This window comes from Nycticebus coucang, chromosome 11 (assembly GCF_027406575.1).
Source record: "Nycticebus coucang isolate mNycCou1 chromosome 11, mNycCou1.pri, whole genome shotgun sequence".
NCBI lineage: Eukaryota > Metazoa > Chordata > Mammalia > Primates > Lorisidae > Nycticebus > Nycticebus coucang.
The window spans coordinates 52,266,961-52,285,846 of record NC_069790.1 but is presented as its reverse complement, the minus strand read 5'-3'; the positions used below and the strand labels follow the sequence as shown (position 1 = coordinate 52,285,846).

Genomic DNA, 18,886 nt, shown 5'->3' with positions numbered 1-18,886 from the left:
GAAAGAAGGCACTCTGAGATAAGAAACCTCAGTTTTAGTTCCACCTGCTATTGGCAATATTTAAACAGTTGCAAAATTTTTATGGCTTTTATAAGTTGCAAACACATTATATGTAAATTTCCTTTAAAAAGATCTGTACAAAATGAAAATAATGTTATAAATGTTATTTTTAAGTAATTGTGGAATGTGCCAAAAATTTGGCTCATTTTCTGTGAACATATTTTTGAGTTATAATGATTATAATGATTGATCATTTGATTTTTGGAAAAAGTAATCAATCCTCATTTGGTGGAAACATAAACGCATTAGGTTTACAAGTTCTCAAAATAAGTTTGACAAAATAAACTATCATAATCGAACAATTTGGAATAAATTGATTATTAAAAATGAGTACTTGGAGAGAGCTAAATTATTTTCATAGTAGTTTATAACACGGTGCTTTTAAGAGATGGTAACTATTTTATTTTATTTTATTTATTTATTTATTTTTTTGTAGAGACAGAGTTTCACTTTATTGCCCTCAGTAGAGTGCCGTGGCATCACACAGCTCACAGCAACCTCCAACTCCTGGGCTTAGGTGATTCTCTTGCCTCAGCCTCCTGAGTAGCTGGGACTACAGGCGCCCACCACAATACCCGGCTATTTTTTTGTTGTTGTTGCAGTTTTGGCCGGGGCTGGGTTTGAACCTGCCACCCTCGGCATATGGGGCCGGTGCCCTGCTCACTGAGCCACAGGTGCCGCCCAGATGGTAACTATTTTAAAAGCTGGCCACAGGCTCAGTGCCTGTAGCTCAGCGGCTAGGGCGGCAGCCACATACACCTGAGCTGGCGAGTTTGAACCCAGCCTCGGCCATATAATGACACGATGACACACATTATGTTGCCACATAATGACAACTCTAACCAAAAGATAGCCCGGTGTTGTGGTGGGTGCCTATAATCCCAGCTACTCAGGAGACTGAGGCAAGAGAATTGTTTAAGTCGAAGAGTTTGAGGTTGCTGTGAACTGTGATGCCACAGCACTCTACCGAGGGCAACATAGACTCTGTCTCAAAAAAACAAACAGCTGTCCATGGCATTTTGAACTGTATAAACTAGGACTGATGATTTATTCATAAGAGCTTGTATACTGTTGGGTGCTGTGGCTCAATGCATGTAATCCCAGTACTCTGGGAGGCTGAGGCTGGTGGATTGCTTGAGCTCACCAGTTCCAAACCAGCCTGAGCAAGAGTAAGACTACATCTCTAAAAAATAGTTGGGTGTTGTGGCGGGCACCTATAGTCCCAGCTAATCTGGAGAGTGAGGCAAGGGAATTGTTTGAGCCCAAGAGTTTGAGGTTGCTGTGAGCTGTGACACCACAGCTTACTACCAAGGGCAACAAAGTGAGACTCTGCCTCAAAAAAAAAAAAAAAATAGAAAAGAATATTACCCAATACATTCTACGAAGCAAACATCACCTTGATCCCCAAACCAGGGAAAGACCCAATAAGAAAAGAAAATTATAGACCAATATCACTAATGAATATTGATGCAAAAATACTCAATAAGATCCTAACAAACAATCCAGTAACACATCAAAAAAATTATACACCATGACCAAGTGGGATTTATCCCAGGGTCTCAAGGCTGGTTCAATATACATAAATCTATAAATGTAATTCAGCACATAAACAAACTAAAAAATAAGGACCATATGATTCTTTCAATTGATGCAGAAAAAGCTTTTGATAATATCCAGCATCCCTTCATGATCAGAACACTTAAGAAAATTGGTATAGAAGGGACATTTCTTAAACTGATAGAGGCCATCTACAGCAAACCCACAGCCAATACCGTATTGAATGGAGTTAAATTGAAATCATTTCCACCTAGATCAGGAACCAGGCAAGGTTGCCCATTGTCTCCATTGCTCCTTAACATTGTAATGGAAGTTTTAGCTATTGCAATTAGGGAAGAAAAGGCGATCAAGGGTATCCACATAGGGTCAGCAGAGATCAAACTTTCACTCTTCGCAGATGATATGATCGTATATCTGGAAAACACTAGGGATTCTACTACAAAACTTTTAGAAGTGATCAAGGAATATAGCAATGTCTCAGGCTACAAAAAGATCTTTCACATCCTAACAGAGGACGTGAAAGATCTCTACAAAGAGAACTATGAAACTTTAAGAAAAGAAATAGCTGAAGGTGTTAACAAATGGAAAAACATACCATGCTCATGGCTGAGAAGAATCAACATTGTTAAAATGTTGTTAAAATAGGTACCCAAAGCAATACATAATTTTAATGCAATTCCTATTAAAGCTCCATTGTCGTATTTTAAAGATCTTGAAAAAATAATACTTTGTTTTATATGGAATCAGAAAAAACCTCGAATAGCCAAAACATTAATCGGCAATAAAAACAAAGCAGGAGGAATCATGCTATCAGACCTGAGACTGTACTACAAATCCATAGTGATCAAAACAGCACAGTACTGGCACAAAAACAGAAGTAGATGTCTGGAACAGAATGGAGAACCAAGAGATGAATCCAGCTACTTACCATTATTTGATCTTTGACAAGCCAATTAAAAACATTCAGTGGGAAAAGGATTCCCTATTTAACAAATGGTGCTGGGTAAACTGGCTGGCAACCTGTAGAAGATTGAAACTGGACCCACACCTTTCACCATTAACTAAGACAGACTCTCACTGGATAAAAGATTTAAACTTAAGACATGAAACTATAAAAACTATTGAAGAAAGTGCAGGGAAAACTCTTAAAGGAATCGGCCTGGGTGAATATTTTGTGAGGACTCCCCAGGCAGTTGAAGCAGTATCAAAAATACACTTCTGAGACCTGATCCAACTAAAAAGCTTCTGCACAGCCAAGAACATAGTAAAGCAAGCAGACAGCCCTCAGAATGGGAGAAAATATCTGCAGGTATACCTTCGATAAAGGTCTAATAACCAGAATCCACAGAGAACTCAAACGTATTAGCAAGAAAAGAACACGTGACCCCATCTCAGGGTGGGCAAGGGACTTGAAGAGAAACAGTCTTCTTCTTCTAAAGAAGACAGACGCATGATCTACAAACACATGAGAAAAAGCTCATCATCCTTAATCATCAGAGAAATGCAAATCAAAACTACTTTGAGATATCACCTAACCCTAGTAAGAGTAGCCCACATAACAAAATCCCAAAACCAGAGATGTTGGCGTGGATGTGGAGAAAAGGGCACACTTCTACACTGCTGGTGGGAATGCCCACTAATATGTTCCTTCTGGAAGGATGTTTGGAGAATACTTAGAGACCTAAAAATAGACCTGCCATTCGATCCTATAATTCCTTTACTAGGTTTATACCCAGAAGACCAAAAATCACAATTTAACAAAGACATCTGTACCAGAATGTTTATTGCAGCCCAATTCATAATTGCTAAGTCATGGAAGAAGCCCAAGTGCCCATCGGCCCACAAATGGACTAGCAAATTGTGGTACATGTATACCATGGAATATTATACAGCCTTAAAGAAAGATGGAGACTTTACTTCTTTCATGTTTACATGAATGGAGCTGGAACATATTCTTCTTAGCAGAGTATCTCAGGAATGGAAGAAAAAGTATCCGATGTACTCAGCTCTACTATGAAGCTAAATTATAGCTTTCACATGAAGGCTATAACCCAACTATAGCACAAGACTATGGGGAAAGGGCCAAGGAAGGGGAAGGGAGGGGAGAGGTTATGGTGGAGTGGTGGAGGGAGGGTAATGGATGGGGCCACACCTGTGGTGCATCTTAGAATGGGTACAGGTGAAACTTACTAAATGCAGAATACAAATGCCTACATACAGTAACTAAGAAAATGCCATGAAGGCTACGTTGAACGGTTTGATGAGAATATTTCAGACTGAATATGAAACCAGCACATTGTACCCCTTGATTGCACTAATGTACACAGCTATGATTTAACAATAAAGATAAATTAATAAAAAAGTGGACCAAAAAAATAGAAAAAATAACTTTATATACCATATTATGTCAAGGCACAAGTATGGTCTTAACATAAATGATAGTTTTTTCAGTAAGTAAGAAAAACAATTTTTAAATCTATGTATACTTATTGTGATAGTTATTACCCTTTGTCTTTAAAGAATGATTTTTATCTGCCCTAATTTACGTTATACAAGAGTATTATTTATTGAGTGGTATTTTAGTATTGTTTAATTTTTAATACGGCTACTAAATAATGACTCAGAGACATCTTTGGTTGATCATGTCTAATTCAGAATATGATACAGTTTTAAACATTTCATGGGGCTATGAAAATCATAGTGTTTAAAGGATTTTAGTATACCTCCCTAAATGGTATGTGCTAAGAATTTGAAATATGTTTTAGTTGCTTGAGATTAGGGAGTAGAGACAAAATTCCTTATTTTTTTCTTTCCTTCTCCCCCCCCCTTAAGACACCTACCTGTTGGGCAGAAGAGGGAGCAGAAAAAAAGTCACATCAGCGTTCTGCATCATGGGGGAGTGCTGATCAATTAAAAGAGGTAAGTGATTTCTCTTTTCAGTCTATAACTATTACCTGAGTATAATGATACTTTAAAAATTTGTCCTAACCTTACCTCTTTCAGAGTTTAAGGGTTGCATTCTACATCTCGGTGAACAAATTCGAGTTTATCTTATTTCTGTCCTGCATGTGTTATAAATATTTTTTGTGTACGTAATCAGCTTTAGCTTTTCCACAATGGTGTCTGATTTTTATGTACTGATGTCTATATTTTGTTCATTTTAGTTATATTTTGTTCCCCCCTCAGCTTGTTTGTTTTTAGTTATAGCAATCAGAACGAAATGCAATAGCTTTGTACTATGGTAGGATGGTGTTTTCTATTTCTAATAGCTTTTTTATTTGGCACATTGTTGCCTTTTTGGGAGCCAATAGTATGGTAGGACCCATTACTTATAGAAATAGTTCCCATGATCTATTCTCTTATTTATTATAGATAACTTGAATATATATTTTGGATTAATTTTGCTAATAGTTTTATCTTTCCTCCATCTAAATTCTGATCTATTTTTTTTATAAAATTATAGAAACTTAGGGTTCAAAGGTCATTTAGTCCCTTTCCTGTATTAATGTACCTTAGAAAGATGGTTATCTGAACTGTTACGATTATTCTTAGTGAGAGGAAGTCATTACATTACAAGAGAACCAGTTTATGGTTTTAGCTTAAGTTGTTAAATATGTTTTTATATATTGAATTCAGAATTATACCATTTAGTTCTGGCTCTATACTCTCGATGAATATTCAATAAGTCACTTTTTTCTCCATGGTAATATTGACAATTCACTCAATTATTTTTCCTATACTGTAGTTGCCAGAACTCTTAGCATCATTTTTACATACTATGGATTGTCATTATTCTTCATATACTGTGTTGTCTGGATAAGTATAGTTTATTAGTATGATTTTGCCTGTTACTATATTACATTTTTAGCAGCTTCATTATGTTAGGAATGTAGAGAACTCCTAAACTCTTTTCTGTCTAACATACACATATGCACAAAATCAGTTTTTACTGGTAGCAACAAAAAGGAAGATGAGTCTAATATATCTAGTTTAAAATAGCTATATATCTACTCATAGAATATGAATAATGAAAAAGAGAATTTGCACTTTAATCTCAGAGTTAAAATACAGATTTAGAGTTACCACCAAGATTTAGTATAGTTGGATTATAACTGGACTACAGCAATACATGATGTACACTATTAGAAATGCCTTGCCAAGTGCGGGGGTGCATGTCTGTAATCCCAGCACTTTGGGAAATGGAAGCAGGAGAATCCCGCAAGGCCAGGAGTTTGAGATGAGCCTGGACAATGTAGGGATACCCCATCTCTACAAAAAATAAAAAATTAGCCAGGCATGGTGGTATGCACCTGCAGTCCTATTTACTTGGGAGACTGAGGCAGAAGAATCACTTGAGCCTAGGAGCTTGAGATTGCAGTGAGAAGATTTGTCTACCGCAAAAGCAACCATAAATTTGGACAAAACTGTCAAAACAGATGTTTCTGTGTCATTGAAATTAACCAAACAATTTGAGAAGCTTTATTTATGAAAACTAATGAAGTTAGGATAAGAATAGTACAAGTGTGTAGTCAGATGCTACTTCTTTTTTTCCTCTGTCTTGTCCCCAACTCTGTTGTGTAGCATTTTAGTCAGAACGGGGCAGACCTGTGAGCTAGCAGTTTTGATACCCTGGCTGGAGAGAGATCACTTGATGTAGAGTGTTACAGATTAAAATAGTGATCTTGGTGACAGATGAATAGAGACAGTCAATGGCTGTGCTAGTCTGAGATTGTAGTCCAGTTTGGGGCAATTAGTAGACTCCTGTACCAGTGGGATTTAATAGAGACTTTTGAGAGGTAAGACAGTCCTGGGGGCTTGATAAGTTCCCAACATCTCCCACATTAAGTGGAGGTTATGGACATACACAACCATGAACAAAGTGGGCCCAAGCCACTCATACATTCCTGGCCAGTGGAGCCTAAGGATAAGTACAGAGGAAATTTAAAAGGACTAGTGGAAATAAAACTGGAGGAGACTTGTAAAAGACCTGGACTTCGAATATGTGCCTCTGTCTGCACACAAATTCTGTCAGTAGGGAGTAGGAGCTCTACTGGCTTGAGATGTTTGAATAAAATTTCCGATCAGTCTTTTAAACTGGAAACCTACTTAAAAAGGTTAAGAAACCTACTTAAAAGCTGGGCTAAAAATAATGGAGTAGAGACATCAGTTGTCACATAATGTAATAGAAATAGACTTTTAGACTGTCAGAAGCAACAAGCAAATCAAGAATAAGCCTTAGAGGGAAAAATCAGAATCTGGAGTTGCTAGAATGTATTATGTAAAATGTCCAGCATTCAAAAAATTTAGAGATAATAACAAAGAAACAAAAAAATGAAACATACTTGGGGGAAAAAAGTCACTAGAAACTATAAATTTAAGTCATTATAAACTATAAACTTTATAATGTTATATTTAGCATGCAGAGATATCAAAGCAGCTATTATAAATATATTCAAAGCACACACTACACGTACTCAATAATAAATTGGGATTAGTTGATCAACACTTACATGCACATGGAGAAGTAAAACTCACCAGGAATCAAGTAGGTGGGAGGCTGAGAAAGGGTTGCGTTATTTTACACCTAATGGCTATAATGCACAAATTGTAAGTGAAGAGCACACATATAACTTTGATCTGAAATGTACAAAACAAACTATGTAACCAAAAGACTATGGGAAACCATATTTGAAGGATTAAAGGGAAGTGTAGGACTATAAGGATTTAGTGAATAAAGAATTTCTGTATAGAGGTGGTTATTCTAAAAAGGAAGCATACAAAATTCTAGAGTTAAAAAGGATCGTAAACTAAAATTTTAAATGAAATTAATTGAAATTTAATTAAAGTTATTTTTAATTAATTAAATGAATTAAAATTCATTAGATGGGAAGATTTGAGATGGCAGAAGAATTAGTGAATTTGAAGATAGGTCAATGAGATTTATATACCCTGAAGAACTGAGAGAGAAAAATTAAAGAAAAGTCAAAGGAGCCTCAAAAGCCTGTGAAATAGCATACATGTATTTCCAGGAGAGAAAAGACAGCAGGAAAAAAAAAATGGAAGAAAAAATGGTAGAATGGTAGAAAAAATTCCAAATTTAGTGGGGAAAAGATTCTATAGCTTCATGAAGCTCAGCTAACCCAACTAGAAGAACACACTGAGAGTCGCAGAAAGAAGAAAATAATTCATCATGTAGAGGACTAATAATACTTCTAACAGCTAACTTTGGGTCTGGAACAATGGGGACCATAAGCCATGATGTATTCAAAGGCTGAGAGAAAATAAAATTTCAATCAGGTATTCTATATCCAGCAAAACTAGCCTTCTCAAATGAAGATTTAAAAAAGGCATTTCCGAATAAAATAAAATAATTGAGAGATCTTCTTTCTGTTAGACTGCCTCGTAAGAAATACTGAAGTCAGTCTTCATTCGGGCTGAAAGGAGGAGACACCAGATGTTAATTTGAATCCATAGGAAGAATCAAAGAGTGCTAGGAGTAGTAAATATGTGAATAAGTATAAAAGAGTTTATAACACTGTTTTGTTGGGTTTATAACATACATGAGATATACATATGACAATAACGGCACAAATAATGGATGAGGAAAAGGACTTGAGCATAGTTTGTATGTTATTGGAATTTATTGGAGGTTAGTTTCTGTTTTACTGGAATTAAGTATTATTTTGATGTAGATTGTAAGTTAAGATGTAGTCGCTAAGGTAATTGCTAAGAATTTAACTCCAGAAATATAAAAAGTATAAAAATTCAGAGGGATTAAAATGGTATGCTGGAAATACCACAGAAGAAAGCAGTAAAGGATTAATAGATGAACAAAAAAATGACACAAATAGAAAATGAGTAGCAAAATGGCCAGTGTAAATCCAATCTTATTAAGTAGCAAAATGGCCAGTGTAAATTCAACTATATTAATAATTCATGGACTGAATTTTTCTACTTAACAGGCAAGAGATTAACAAACTGGATAAAAAAGCCATACTCAACTATATGCTGTCTCTAAGAGACATACCTTAGATTTAACACAAATAAGTTGAAATTTAAAAGGTGGGCAAAGATAAAAAACAGTAACAATAAAATCTAGAATAGTTATATTAATATCAGGCAAAACAGATTTTAAAACAAGTATTACTGAAAAAGGGACATAATGATAAAAGATCAGTATATAAAGAAGATGCAACAGTCATAAAGGCATATGCGTCTAAGAATACCATTCTAAAATGCATGAAGTAAAAACTGTAAAAGGAGAGATGACACTTATATGATAGTAATTGGAGATTTAGACATCCCATTCTCAATACCTGATTGAATAACCAACTAGACAGAAAATGAGCAAGGTGATAGAACATTCAAAACATTATCAATCAACTTAACCTAACTGGCATATATAGAAAACTCCAACCAGTGACTGCAGAATATCAGAAAGAAATCTTGGAGAACTCCAAATGTTTTGCAGTTAAACAACACTTTGATAATAACTCAAGGGAATTTTTAGATATTTTAAAGTGAATGAAAATGAAAATACAACTTAAATGAATTATTACATGTGTAGCTAAAGCAGTGCTTCAAGATAAATTTATACCTTTAAATTTACATACCAGAAAAAGGGAAAAGTCTCACATCCATTTCTTAAGATTCTAGTTAAGAAAATAGAAAAAGAAAAGCAAACCAGATAAAAAGCAATCAGAAGAAGGAGATAAATAAAGAATAGCAAAAATTAAGGAAACAAATATATTAGAGAAAAATCAATTAAACTGAAAGTTGGTTCTTTGCAAAGATAACCAAAATTGACAAAACTTTATTTAACTGACTAAGAAGGGGTGGCACCTGTGGCTCAGTGAGTAGGGCGCCGGCCCTATATACTGAGGGTGGTAGGTTCAAACCCAGTCCCCGCCAAACTGCAATTAAAAAAAAAAAAAAAAGAGCCGGGTGTTGTGGTGGGCACCTGTAGTCCCAGCTGTTTGGGAGGCTGAGGCAAGAGAATGGCCTAAGCCCAAGAGCTGGAGGTTGCTGTGAGCTGTGATGCCACAGCATTCTACCTAGGGCGACAAAGTGAGACTGTCTCTAAAAATAATAATAATAAAAAAATATTTAACTGACTAAGAAAGAACACAAATTACCAACATCAAATTTCCACCAGTCTTAAGGAATATAATAGTATAAAAAATATTGGGAGCAACTTTATGCCATCAAATTAGCCAAATGACATGAAATGGACAGATCCCTAAAGAGAAATTACAAGAAAGATACAAATTACCAAAACTGATTTTAAAACGAATAGCAAATATAAATTAGACATTAACAAATAAAGAAATTGAATTAATAATCAAAAATCTTCCACAAAGCAAATTTTAGGGTCAGATTTGGTGAATTCTTTCAGTTCTGGAAGAAATAATGTTAATTTTTTTTTTTTATTGTTGGGGATTCATTGAGGGTACAATAAGCCAGGTTACACTGATTGCAATTGTTAGGTAAAGTCCTTCTTACGATCATGTCTTGCCCCCATAAAGTGTGACAATGTTAATTCTTCACAGTGTTGTTTTTTTTTTTTTCCCCAAAAAATAGGAAAGAAGGGAACACTTCCCATTTTATGAGGCTTTTGTGTACTCTGATTCCAAAGCCAAACAAATGCATCTCAAGAAAAGAAAACAGATAAATATACCTCTTGAAAATAAATGTAAAAATTCTTAATAAGATAGTATCAGCAAACAAAATTCAGTAACATAAAAGGGATTATATGCCGTTAAGTAGGATTTGTCTGAGAAATGCCAAGTTGGTTCTATCAGAAAATCAATTAATGCAATACATTATATTAAGAGAATAAAGGACAAAGACCACATAACATCTCAGTCGGATCAGCGAAAACGTTTGTCAAAGTTCACCTTCCATTTTTGCTAACAACAACAAAAAATCTCTCAGCAAACTAGGAATAGAGGAATAGAAGGAAACTTTCTCCATCTGATAAAAGTAATTTATAAAAAAGATCTACAGATAACATATTCAATGGTAAAAGACAGAATGCTTTTTTGCTAAGATTAGGAGCAAGGCAAGGATATTCGCTATCATCTTATTACCATTTCTATTTATTATTTCATAGACGGTTTTAGCCAGAGCAGGTAGACAAGAAAAAGAAAAGACATTCATATTATAAAGGAAGCAGTAAAACTGCCTTTATTCACAGGTAACATGACTATATATGTAAAAACTCCTAGGGAATATACAAAAATGTATTACAAGAACCAATAAACAAGTTTATCAGGGTTGCAGATCCTGTGCAGAACACAGGATCCATATACAGAAATCAATTGTATGTCTAGATACTAGCTATGACAGTCCAAAAATAAGAAAACAGATTATTCACAGTTGCATCAAAAAGACTTAAATACATTTAACTGAGCAGTATAAGATTTACACATAGAAAACAAAGCATTGCTGGGCAAAATTGCAGATTTAATAAGCAAATGAAAAGGTATACTTGTTCTTGGGTTGGAAGAATCAGTATTTGTTTTAAGGCAGTAATTCTCCCCAAACTGATACATAAATTCAATGCAATCCTTATAAAAATCCCAAGGTTTTTGGTTTGGTTTGGTTTGGTGTTGGGTAGAAATTGACAAGCCAATCCTAAATATGTATGGAAATGCAAAGGACCTAGAGTAGCCTGAGTAATTTGGAAAGCAAAGAAAATATTCGGTGGAATCACATAATTTCATATAAATCTATATTAATGTAGTTAGTGTAGTATTGGCACAAAGGAAGACTTATAGATAAATGGATATAAAATTTGTTAGTTCAGGTATAAACTATTTTTATGGTGAGTTTATTTTTGACAAATGTAACACTACAATTCAGTTGAAAAAGACAGTCTTTCCAACAGTTGGTAATAGAGTAAGTGGATATGTATATGAAAGAAAAACTCTTAAATCTGAACTCTGACTGGAGAGAAAAATCAACTCAAAATGAATCATAATCTTTAATATAAATTCTAAAATTTCTAGAATTTAAGTAGGCAAGGAATTCTTAACTATGACACCAAAAGCAAGAGCCATAAAAGAAAAAATGATAAATCAAGTTTTATTTAAATTAACATTTAGCTTTAAAAAACACCACTAATAATGAAAAGACAAAACCACAGACTAGAAAAAATATTAATAAGTCATATATTTGATAAAGGTTTTATATCTGGAATGATAATTCTTAAAAATCCATAAAAAGGCAAATAACCCATTTAAAAAGTGGGTAAGGGGCCAGGCATGATGGCTCACACCTGTAATCCTAGTACTCTGGGACGCCAACGTGGGCGGATTGCCTGAGCTCACAGGTTGGAGACCACCCTAAGCAAGAGTGAGAATCTGCCTCTAAAAATAGCTGGGCATTGTGGCAGGTACCTGTAGTCTCAGCTACTTGGGAGGCTGAGGCAAGAGAATTACTTGAGCCCAAGAGTTTGAGGTTGCTGTGAGCTATGACACACAGCACTCTACTGAGGGTAACAAAGTGAGACTCTGTCTCAAAATAAGTAAGTAATTAAAAATGGGTAAGATACTTGAATAGAAATATTTGACCAAAGAAGATATGTACATGGCAGGTGACCACATGAAAAGGTGCTCAGCATCTTAATGGGCACAATGAAAGGGTACGTGGCACACCTCTTGGGTGCAGGACATACTGCAATGGGAACTCTGCCTAACAAATGCAAACACTATAATCTAAATTTACCCTCACATTAATGCCAAAAAAGTGCTCAACATCATAGGTCAGTAGGGAAATGCAAATTAAAAACATAATAATATAGTATAGCTAGTACCCTCATTACAATGATGATAATTTGAAAGACATGATACCAAGCATTGGCAAGGATTTGGAGGCTCTGGAACACTCAAATGCTGATAGGAGCATATAATGCTATAGCCACCTTGGAAGACATTTTGTCAGTTTCTTAAAACGCAAATAGAAACTTAGTATACAGCCAGCAATTTCTTTCTTTTTTTTTTTTTTTTATTGTTGGGGATTCATTGAGGGTACAATAAGCCAGGTTACACTGATTGCAATTGTTAGGTAAAGTCCCTCTTACAATCATGTCTTGCCCCCATAAAGTGTGACACACACCGAGGCCCCACCCACCTCCCTCCTTCCCTCTTTCTGTTTTCCCCCCCATAACCATAATTGTCATTAATTGTCCTCATATCAAAATTGAGTACATAGGATTCATGCTTCTCCATTCTTGTGATGCTTTACTAAGAATAATGTCTCCCACGTCCATCCAGGTTAATACAAAGGATGTAAAGTCTCCATTTTTTTTAATGGCTGAATAGTATTCCATGGCATACATATACCACAGCTTGTTAATCCATTCCTGGGTTGGTGGGCATTTAGGCTGTTTCCACATTTTGGCGATTGTAAATTGAGCTGCAATAAACAGTCTAGTACAAGTGTCCTTATGATAAAAGGATTTCTTTCCTTCTGGGTAGATGCCCAGTAATGGGATTGCAGGATCAAATGGGAGGTCTAGCTTGAGTGCTTTGAGGTTTCTCCATACTTCCTTCGAGAAAGGTTGTACTAGTTTGCAGTCCCACCAGCAGTGTAAAAGTGTTCCCTTCTCTCCACATCCACGCCAGCATCTGCAGTTTTGAGATTTTGTGATGTGGGCCATTCTCACTGGGGTTAGATGATATCTCAGGGTTGTTTTGATTTGCATTTCTCTAATATATTAGAGATGATGAACATTTTTTTCATGTGTTTGTTAGCCATTCGTCTGTCGTCTTTAGAGAAAGTTCTATTCATGTCTCTTGCCCATTGATATAAGGGATTGTTGGCTTTTTTCATGTGGATTAATTTGAGTTCTCTATAGATCCTAGTTATCAAGCTTTTGTCTGATTGAAAATATGCAAATATCCTCCCATTGTGTAGGTTGTCTCTTTGCTTTGGTTATTGTCTCCTTAGCTGTACAGAAGCTTTTCAGTTTAATGAAGTCCCATTTATTTATTTTTGTTGTTGTTGCAGTTGCCATGGAAGTCTTCTTCATGAAGTCTTTCCCTAGGCCAATATCTTCCAGTGTTTTTCCTATGCTTTCTTGGAGGATTTTTATTGTTCCATGCCTTAAGTTTAAGTCCTTTATCCATCTTGAATCAATTTTTGTGAGTGGGGAAAGGTGTGGGTCCAGTTTCAGTCTTTTACATGTAGACATCCAGTTCTCCCAACACCATTTATTGAATAGGGAGTCTTTCCCCCAAGGTATGTTCTTGTTTGGTTTATCAAAGATTAGGTGGCTGTAAAATGTTAGTTTCATTTCTTGGTGTTCAATTCGATTCCAAGTGTCTATGTCTCTGTTTTTGTGCCAGTACCATGCTGTCTTGAGCACTATGGCTTTGTAGTACAGACTAAAATCTGGTATGCTGATGCCCCCAGCTTTATTTTTGTTACAGAGAACTGCCTTAGCTATACGGGGTTTTTTCCGGTTCCATTCAAAACGCAGAATCATTTTTTCCAAATCTTGAAAGTACGATGTTGGTATTTTGATAGGAATGGCATTGAATAGGTAGATTGCTTTGGGAAGTATAGACATTTTAACAATGTTGATTCTTCCCATCCATGAGCATGGTATGTTCTTCCATTTGTTAATATCCTCTGCTATTTCCTTTCTGAGGATTTCATAGTTTTCTTTATAGAGGTCCTTCACCTCCTTCGTTAGGTATATTCCTAGGTATTTCATTTTCTTTGAAACTATGGTGAAGGTGTCCTTAATTAGCTTCTCATCTTGACTGTTATTGGTGTACACAAAGGCTACTGACTTGTGGACATTGATTTTATATCCTGAAACATTACTGTATTTTTTGATGACTTCTAGGAGTCTTGTGGTTGAGTCTTTGGGGTTCTCTAAGTATAAGATCATGTCATCAGGAAAGAGGGAGAGTTTGACCTCCTCTGCTCCCATTTGGATTCCCTTTATTTCCTTGTCTTGCCTAATTGTATTGGCTAGAAGTTCCAGCACTACGTTGAATAGTAAAGGTGACAGAGGACAACCTTGTCTGGTTCCAGTTCTAAGAGGAAAAGCTTTCAGTTTTACTCCATTCAGTAAAATATTGGCTGTGGGTTTGTCATAGATAGCTTCAATCAGTTTTAGAAATGTGCCACCTATGCCTATACTCTTCAGTGTTCTAACTAGAAAAGGATGCTGGATTTTATCAAATGCTTTTTCTGCATCTATTGAGAGGATCATGTGATCTATATTTTTGCCTCTGTTAATATGGTGGATAATGTTTATAGACTTGCGTATGTTAAACCAGCCTTGCATCCCTGGGATGAAGCCTACTTGATCATGATGAATGACTTTTTTGATGATAAGCTGTAATCTATTGGCTAGGATTTTGTTGAGAATTTTTGCGTCTAGGTTCATGAGTGAGATTGGTCTGAAATTCTCCTTTTTGTTTGGGTCTTTTCCTGGTTTTGGTATCAGGGTGATGTTTGCTTCATAGAATGTGTTGGGGAAGATTCCTTCTTCCTCAATTTTTTGGAATAATTTCTGCAGTACAGGAATAAGCTCTTCCTTAAAGGTTTGATAGAATTCTGGTGTGAAGCCATCTGGACCAGGGCATTTTTTGGTTGGAAGCTTTTTTATTGTTTCTTTGATCTCAGTGCTTGAAATTTGTTTGTTCAGGAGCTCTATTTCTTCCTGGCTGAGTCTAGGGAGAGGGTGTGATTCCAAATAGTGATCCATTTCCTTCACATTGTCAAATTTCTGGGCATAGAGTTTCTGGTAGTATTCAGAGATGATCTCTTGTATCTCTGTGGGATCAGTTGTTGTTTCCCCTTTATCATTTCTGATTGAGGTTACTAGAGATTTTACTTTTCTATTCCTCGTTAGTCTGGCCAATGGTTTATCTATTTTATTTATTTTTTCAAAAAACCAACTCCTTGTTTCATTAATTTTCTGAATGATTCTTTGGTTTTCAATTTCATTCATCTCTGATTTGATTTTGGATATTTCTTTTCTTCTACTGAGTTTAGGCTTAGATTGTTCTTCTTTTTCCAATTCCATAAGATCTCTTGTGAGATTGTTGATGTGCTCTCTTTCTGTTTTTCGAATGTAGGCATCTAAAGTGATGAATTTTCCTCTCAAAACTGCTTTTGCAGTATCCCACAGGTTTTGGTAGCTTGTGTCTTCATTGTTGTTATGCTCAAGAAAGTTAATGATTTCCTGTTTTATTTCTTCCTTCACCCATCTGTTATTCAACAGAAGATTGTTTAGTTTCCATGCCTTTGGGTGGGGTGGAGCATTTTTGTTAGAGTTGAGTTCCACCTTTAGTGCCTTATGGTCTGAGAAGATACAAGGTAAAATGTCAATTCTTTTGATTCTGTTGATATTTGTTTTGTGTCCCAGGATATGATCAATTTTGGAGAATGTTCCATGGGGTGATGAGAAGAATGTATATTCTTTATCTTTGGGATGGAGTGTTCTATGTGCGTCTATCAAGCACAGTTGTTCTAGGGTCTCATTTAAGTCTCTTATATCCTTGTTTAATTTCTGTTTAGAGGATCTGTCCAGCTCTGTAAGAGGCGTGTTAAGGTCCCCTGTTATTATGGTATTATCAGATATCATGTTGCTCAGACTGAGTAAGGTCTGTTTCAAGAATCTGGGAGCATTTAAATTGGGTGCATAGATATTTAGAATTGAAATGTCTTCTTGTTGTATTTTTCCCTTGACCAATACAAAGTTACCATCTTTGTCTTTTTTGACTTTAGTTGCTTTAAATCCACATGTATCTGAAAATAAGATTGCAACTCCTCTTTTCTTCTGAATTCCCTTTGCCTGAAAAATTGTCTTCCAACCCTTGACTCTGAGCTTTAATTTGTCTTTTGAAGCCAGGTGTGTTTCTTGCAGACAGCAAATGGATGGCTTGTGTTTTTTAATCCAGTCAACCAATCTGTGTCTCTTCAGTGGGGAATTCAAGCCATTAACATTTATTGAGATAATTGATAAGTGTGGTAGCATTCTATTCGTCTTATTTTGTGAGAGTCTTATTGCTTAGTTGTATCTTTTGCATCAGTGTGGAGGTTAGGTTCTGTCCTTTAATTTCTGAGTTCTTACTTTGCTGCTGATCCATTGTGGTGGTCAGTGTGCAGAACAGGTTGAAGTATTTCCTGTAGAGCTGGTCTTGTTGTGGCGAATTTCCTCAATGTTTGTATATCCATAAATGATTTGATTTCTCCGTCAATTTTGAAGCTTAGCTTAGCAGGGTACAGAATTCTGGGCTGGAATTGTTCTGTTTAAGTAGATTAAAGGTAGATGACCATTGTCTTCTTGCTTGGAAAGTTTCATTAGAGAAGTCTGCGGTCACTCTGATGGATTTGCCCCTGTAGGTCAACTGGCGCTTACTCCTGGCAGCTTGCAGAATCTTTTGTCTTGACTTTGGACAGGTTCATCACAATATGTCTTGGAGAAGCTCGGTTAGAGTTGAGGCGACCTGGGGTCCGATAGCCCTCTGAAAGCAGTGTGTCAGAATTTTTGGTGATATTTGGGAAATTTTCTTTTATAATATTCTCTAGTATGGCTTCCATTCCTCTGGGGCATTCTTCTTCCCCTTCTGGAATTCCTGTAACTCGTATGTTGGAACGCTTCATAAAGTCCCATAATTCTGACAGTGAACGTTCTGCTTTCTCTCTCTTCTTTTTGCCTCTTTTACTATCTGAATTATCTCAAAAACTTTGTCTTCTACCTCTGAAATTCTTTCTTCTGCATGGTCTAACCTGTTGCTGATACTTTCCATTGCATCTTTAAGTTCCCTGATTGACTGTTTCCTTTCCTTCAGCTCTGCTATATCCTTTTTATATTCTTCATATCGTTCATCTCTTATTTGATTCTGTTTTTGAATTTCCTTTTGGTTATTTTCCACTTTATTAGCAGTTTCCTTCATTGTTTCCATCATTTCTTTCAGTGTTTTCATCATGTGTATTCTAAATTCCCTTTCTGTCATTCCTAACATTTCTGTATAGGTGGAATCCTCTGCAGTAGCTACCTCATGGTCCCTTGGCGGGGTTGTTCTGGACTTGTTCTTCATGTTTCCTGGAGTTTTCTGATGATTCTTCCTCATGGCTGATTTCTTTTGTCTGTTTCCTTGCCCTAATTTTCCTTTCACTTCCTCTTGCTCTTCAAGTTCTCGTGCCTGTGGACTAAGGGTTACAGGACCAGAAGGGTGAGAAGGTTTAAGAGCAAAAAAGGGATGAAAGAAAGGAGGACCGAGTGATAAGAAAAAAAAAAAAGAAAAATAGAGAAAGGAAAGGGGGTGGGTAAAAGGAATATTGACAAAAAGAAGAGAGGCACAGAAAGAGGGAGACAGAGCAATATAGGTGTACAGTAGGGTACTTTGATACAACCTTAAAAAAAAAAAACCACCTTCTGGGGGTGCCCAGTTGGGTGGTTCCCTTGAGGTCAGCAACTCTTTGCTAACCTGATCAGACACAGTACCCCACCTCCACCAAGTAGAAAGGAAAGAGAAAAATGCTATAAATCAAACCAAAACAAGCAAACAGAAAACTTTACGGGATAAAATTGGCTGGAAAAACCAAATAATAGCGGTAGAAACACTAACAAAAATGAAGTTCTAATTATTCAAATAGGCTGCAATGGGAAATTAATTATAAACTAGAAAAATTGAGAAAGAAAAAGGATCTGTATGGAAAAGGTTGAACTTAAAAACAAAACAACAATCAACAACATCAAAATAAACAAAAAAAACAACTAAACCAAAGAAACAAAAAAACAAAAACACAACCGAAAACAAAGCAGGATGTATAAGTTATTGAATATTGTCTGGGCAACACGTGGTCTTCTGGTATATGAGATGTTAATCGCAGTTCTGATACGACTGGAGGCTGCTAGTTTCTCAAACCACAGCAGGTAGACACCCTAAATCTCTCTTCAGCCCACTTAAAAGGCACTTTGAACTTGTTCACTTACTGAGCAGAAGCTTTCTCAGGGAAGTGCTTGTCGCTGGAATCACTGCTGAAGTGGCTATCCACTTACCCTGTGTGTCAAAACTGGTCTCCCTCTGCCCCCAAGGGTTAGGGCTGCAAGGCGGCTCAGACCCCGCCCTTAGGCTACTTGGTCGCTGGGTTACCAGCTCCCACCCAATTCCAGCTCTGCGACCCTGAGGGTGGAGCTTGCCGGGGCAGATCACTCACAATGTCTGCCTGTGACCCAGAGCCAAACACTATTAGCTCCGTCTGGCTCAGCGGCTCAGACTGGGGCCCTAGACAAAGG

General features: G+C 36.3%; 1 protein-coding gene across 3 annotated transcripts in view; it reads left to right on the top strand.

The window, feature by feature from the left end:
* The window catches only part of GLCCI1 (glucocorticoid induced 1), a 126,774-nt gene that overhangs the window by 63,501 nt on the left and 44,387 nt on the right, over window positions 1-18,886 (top strand). For all 3 annotated transcript variants that reach the window (XM_053553636.1, XM_053553635.1, XM_053553634.1), the window contains exon 3: window positions 4,450-4,536. In XM_053553636.1, coding sequence (XP_053409611.1) covers window positions 4,450-4,536 — 87 coding nt within the window. The remainder of the gene's footprint in view (window positions 1-4,449; window positions 4,537-18,886) is intronic.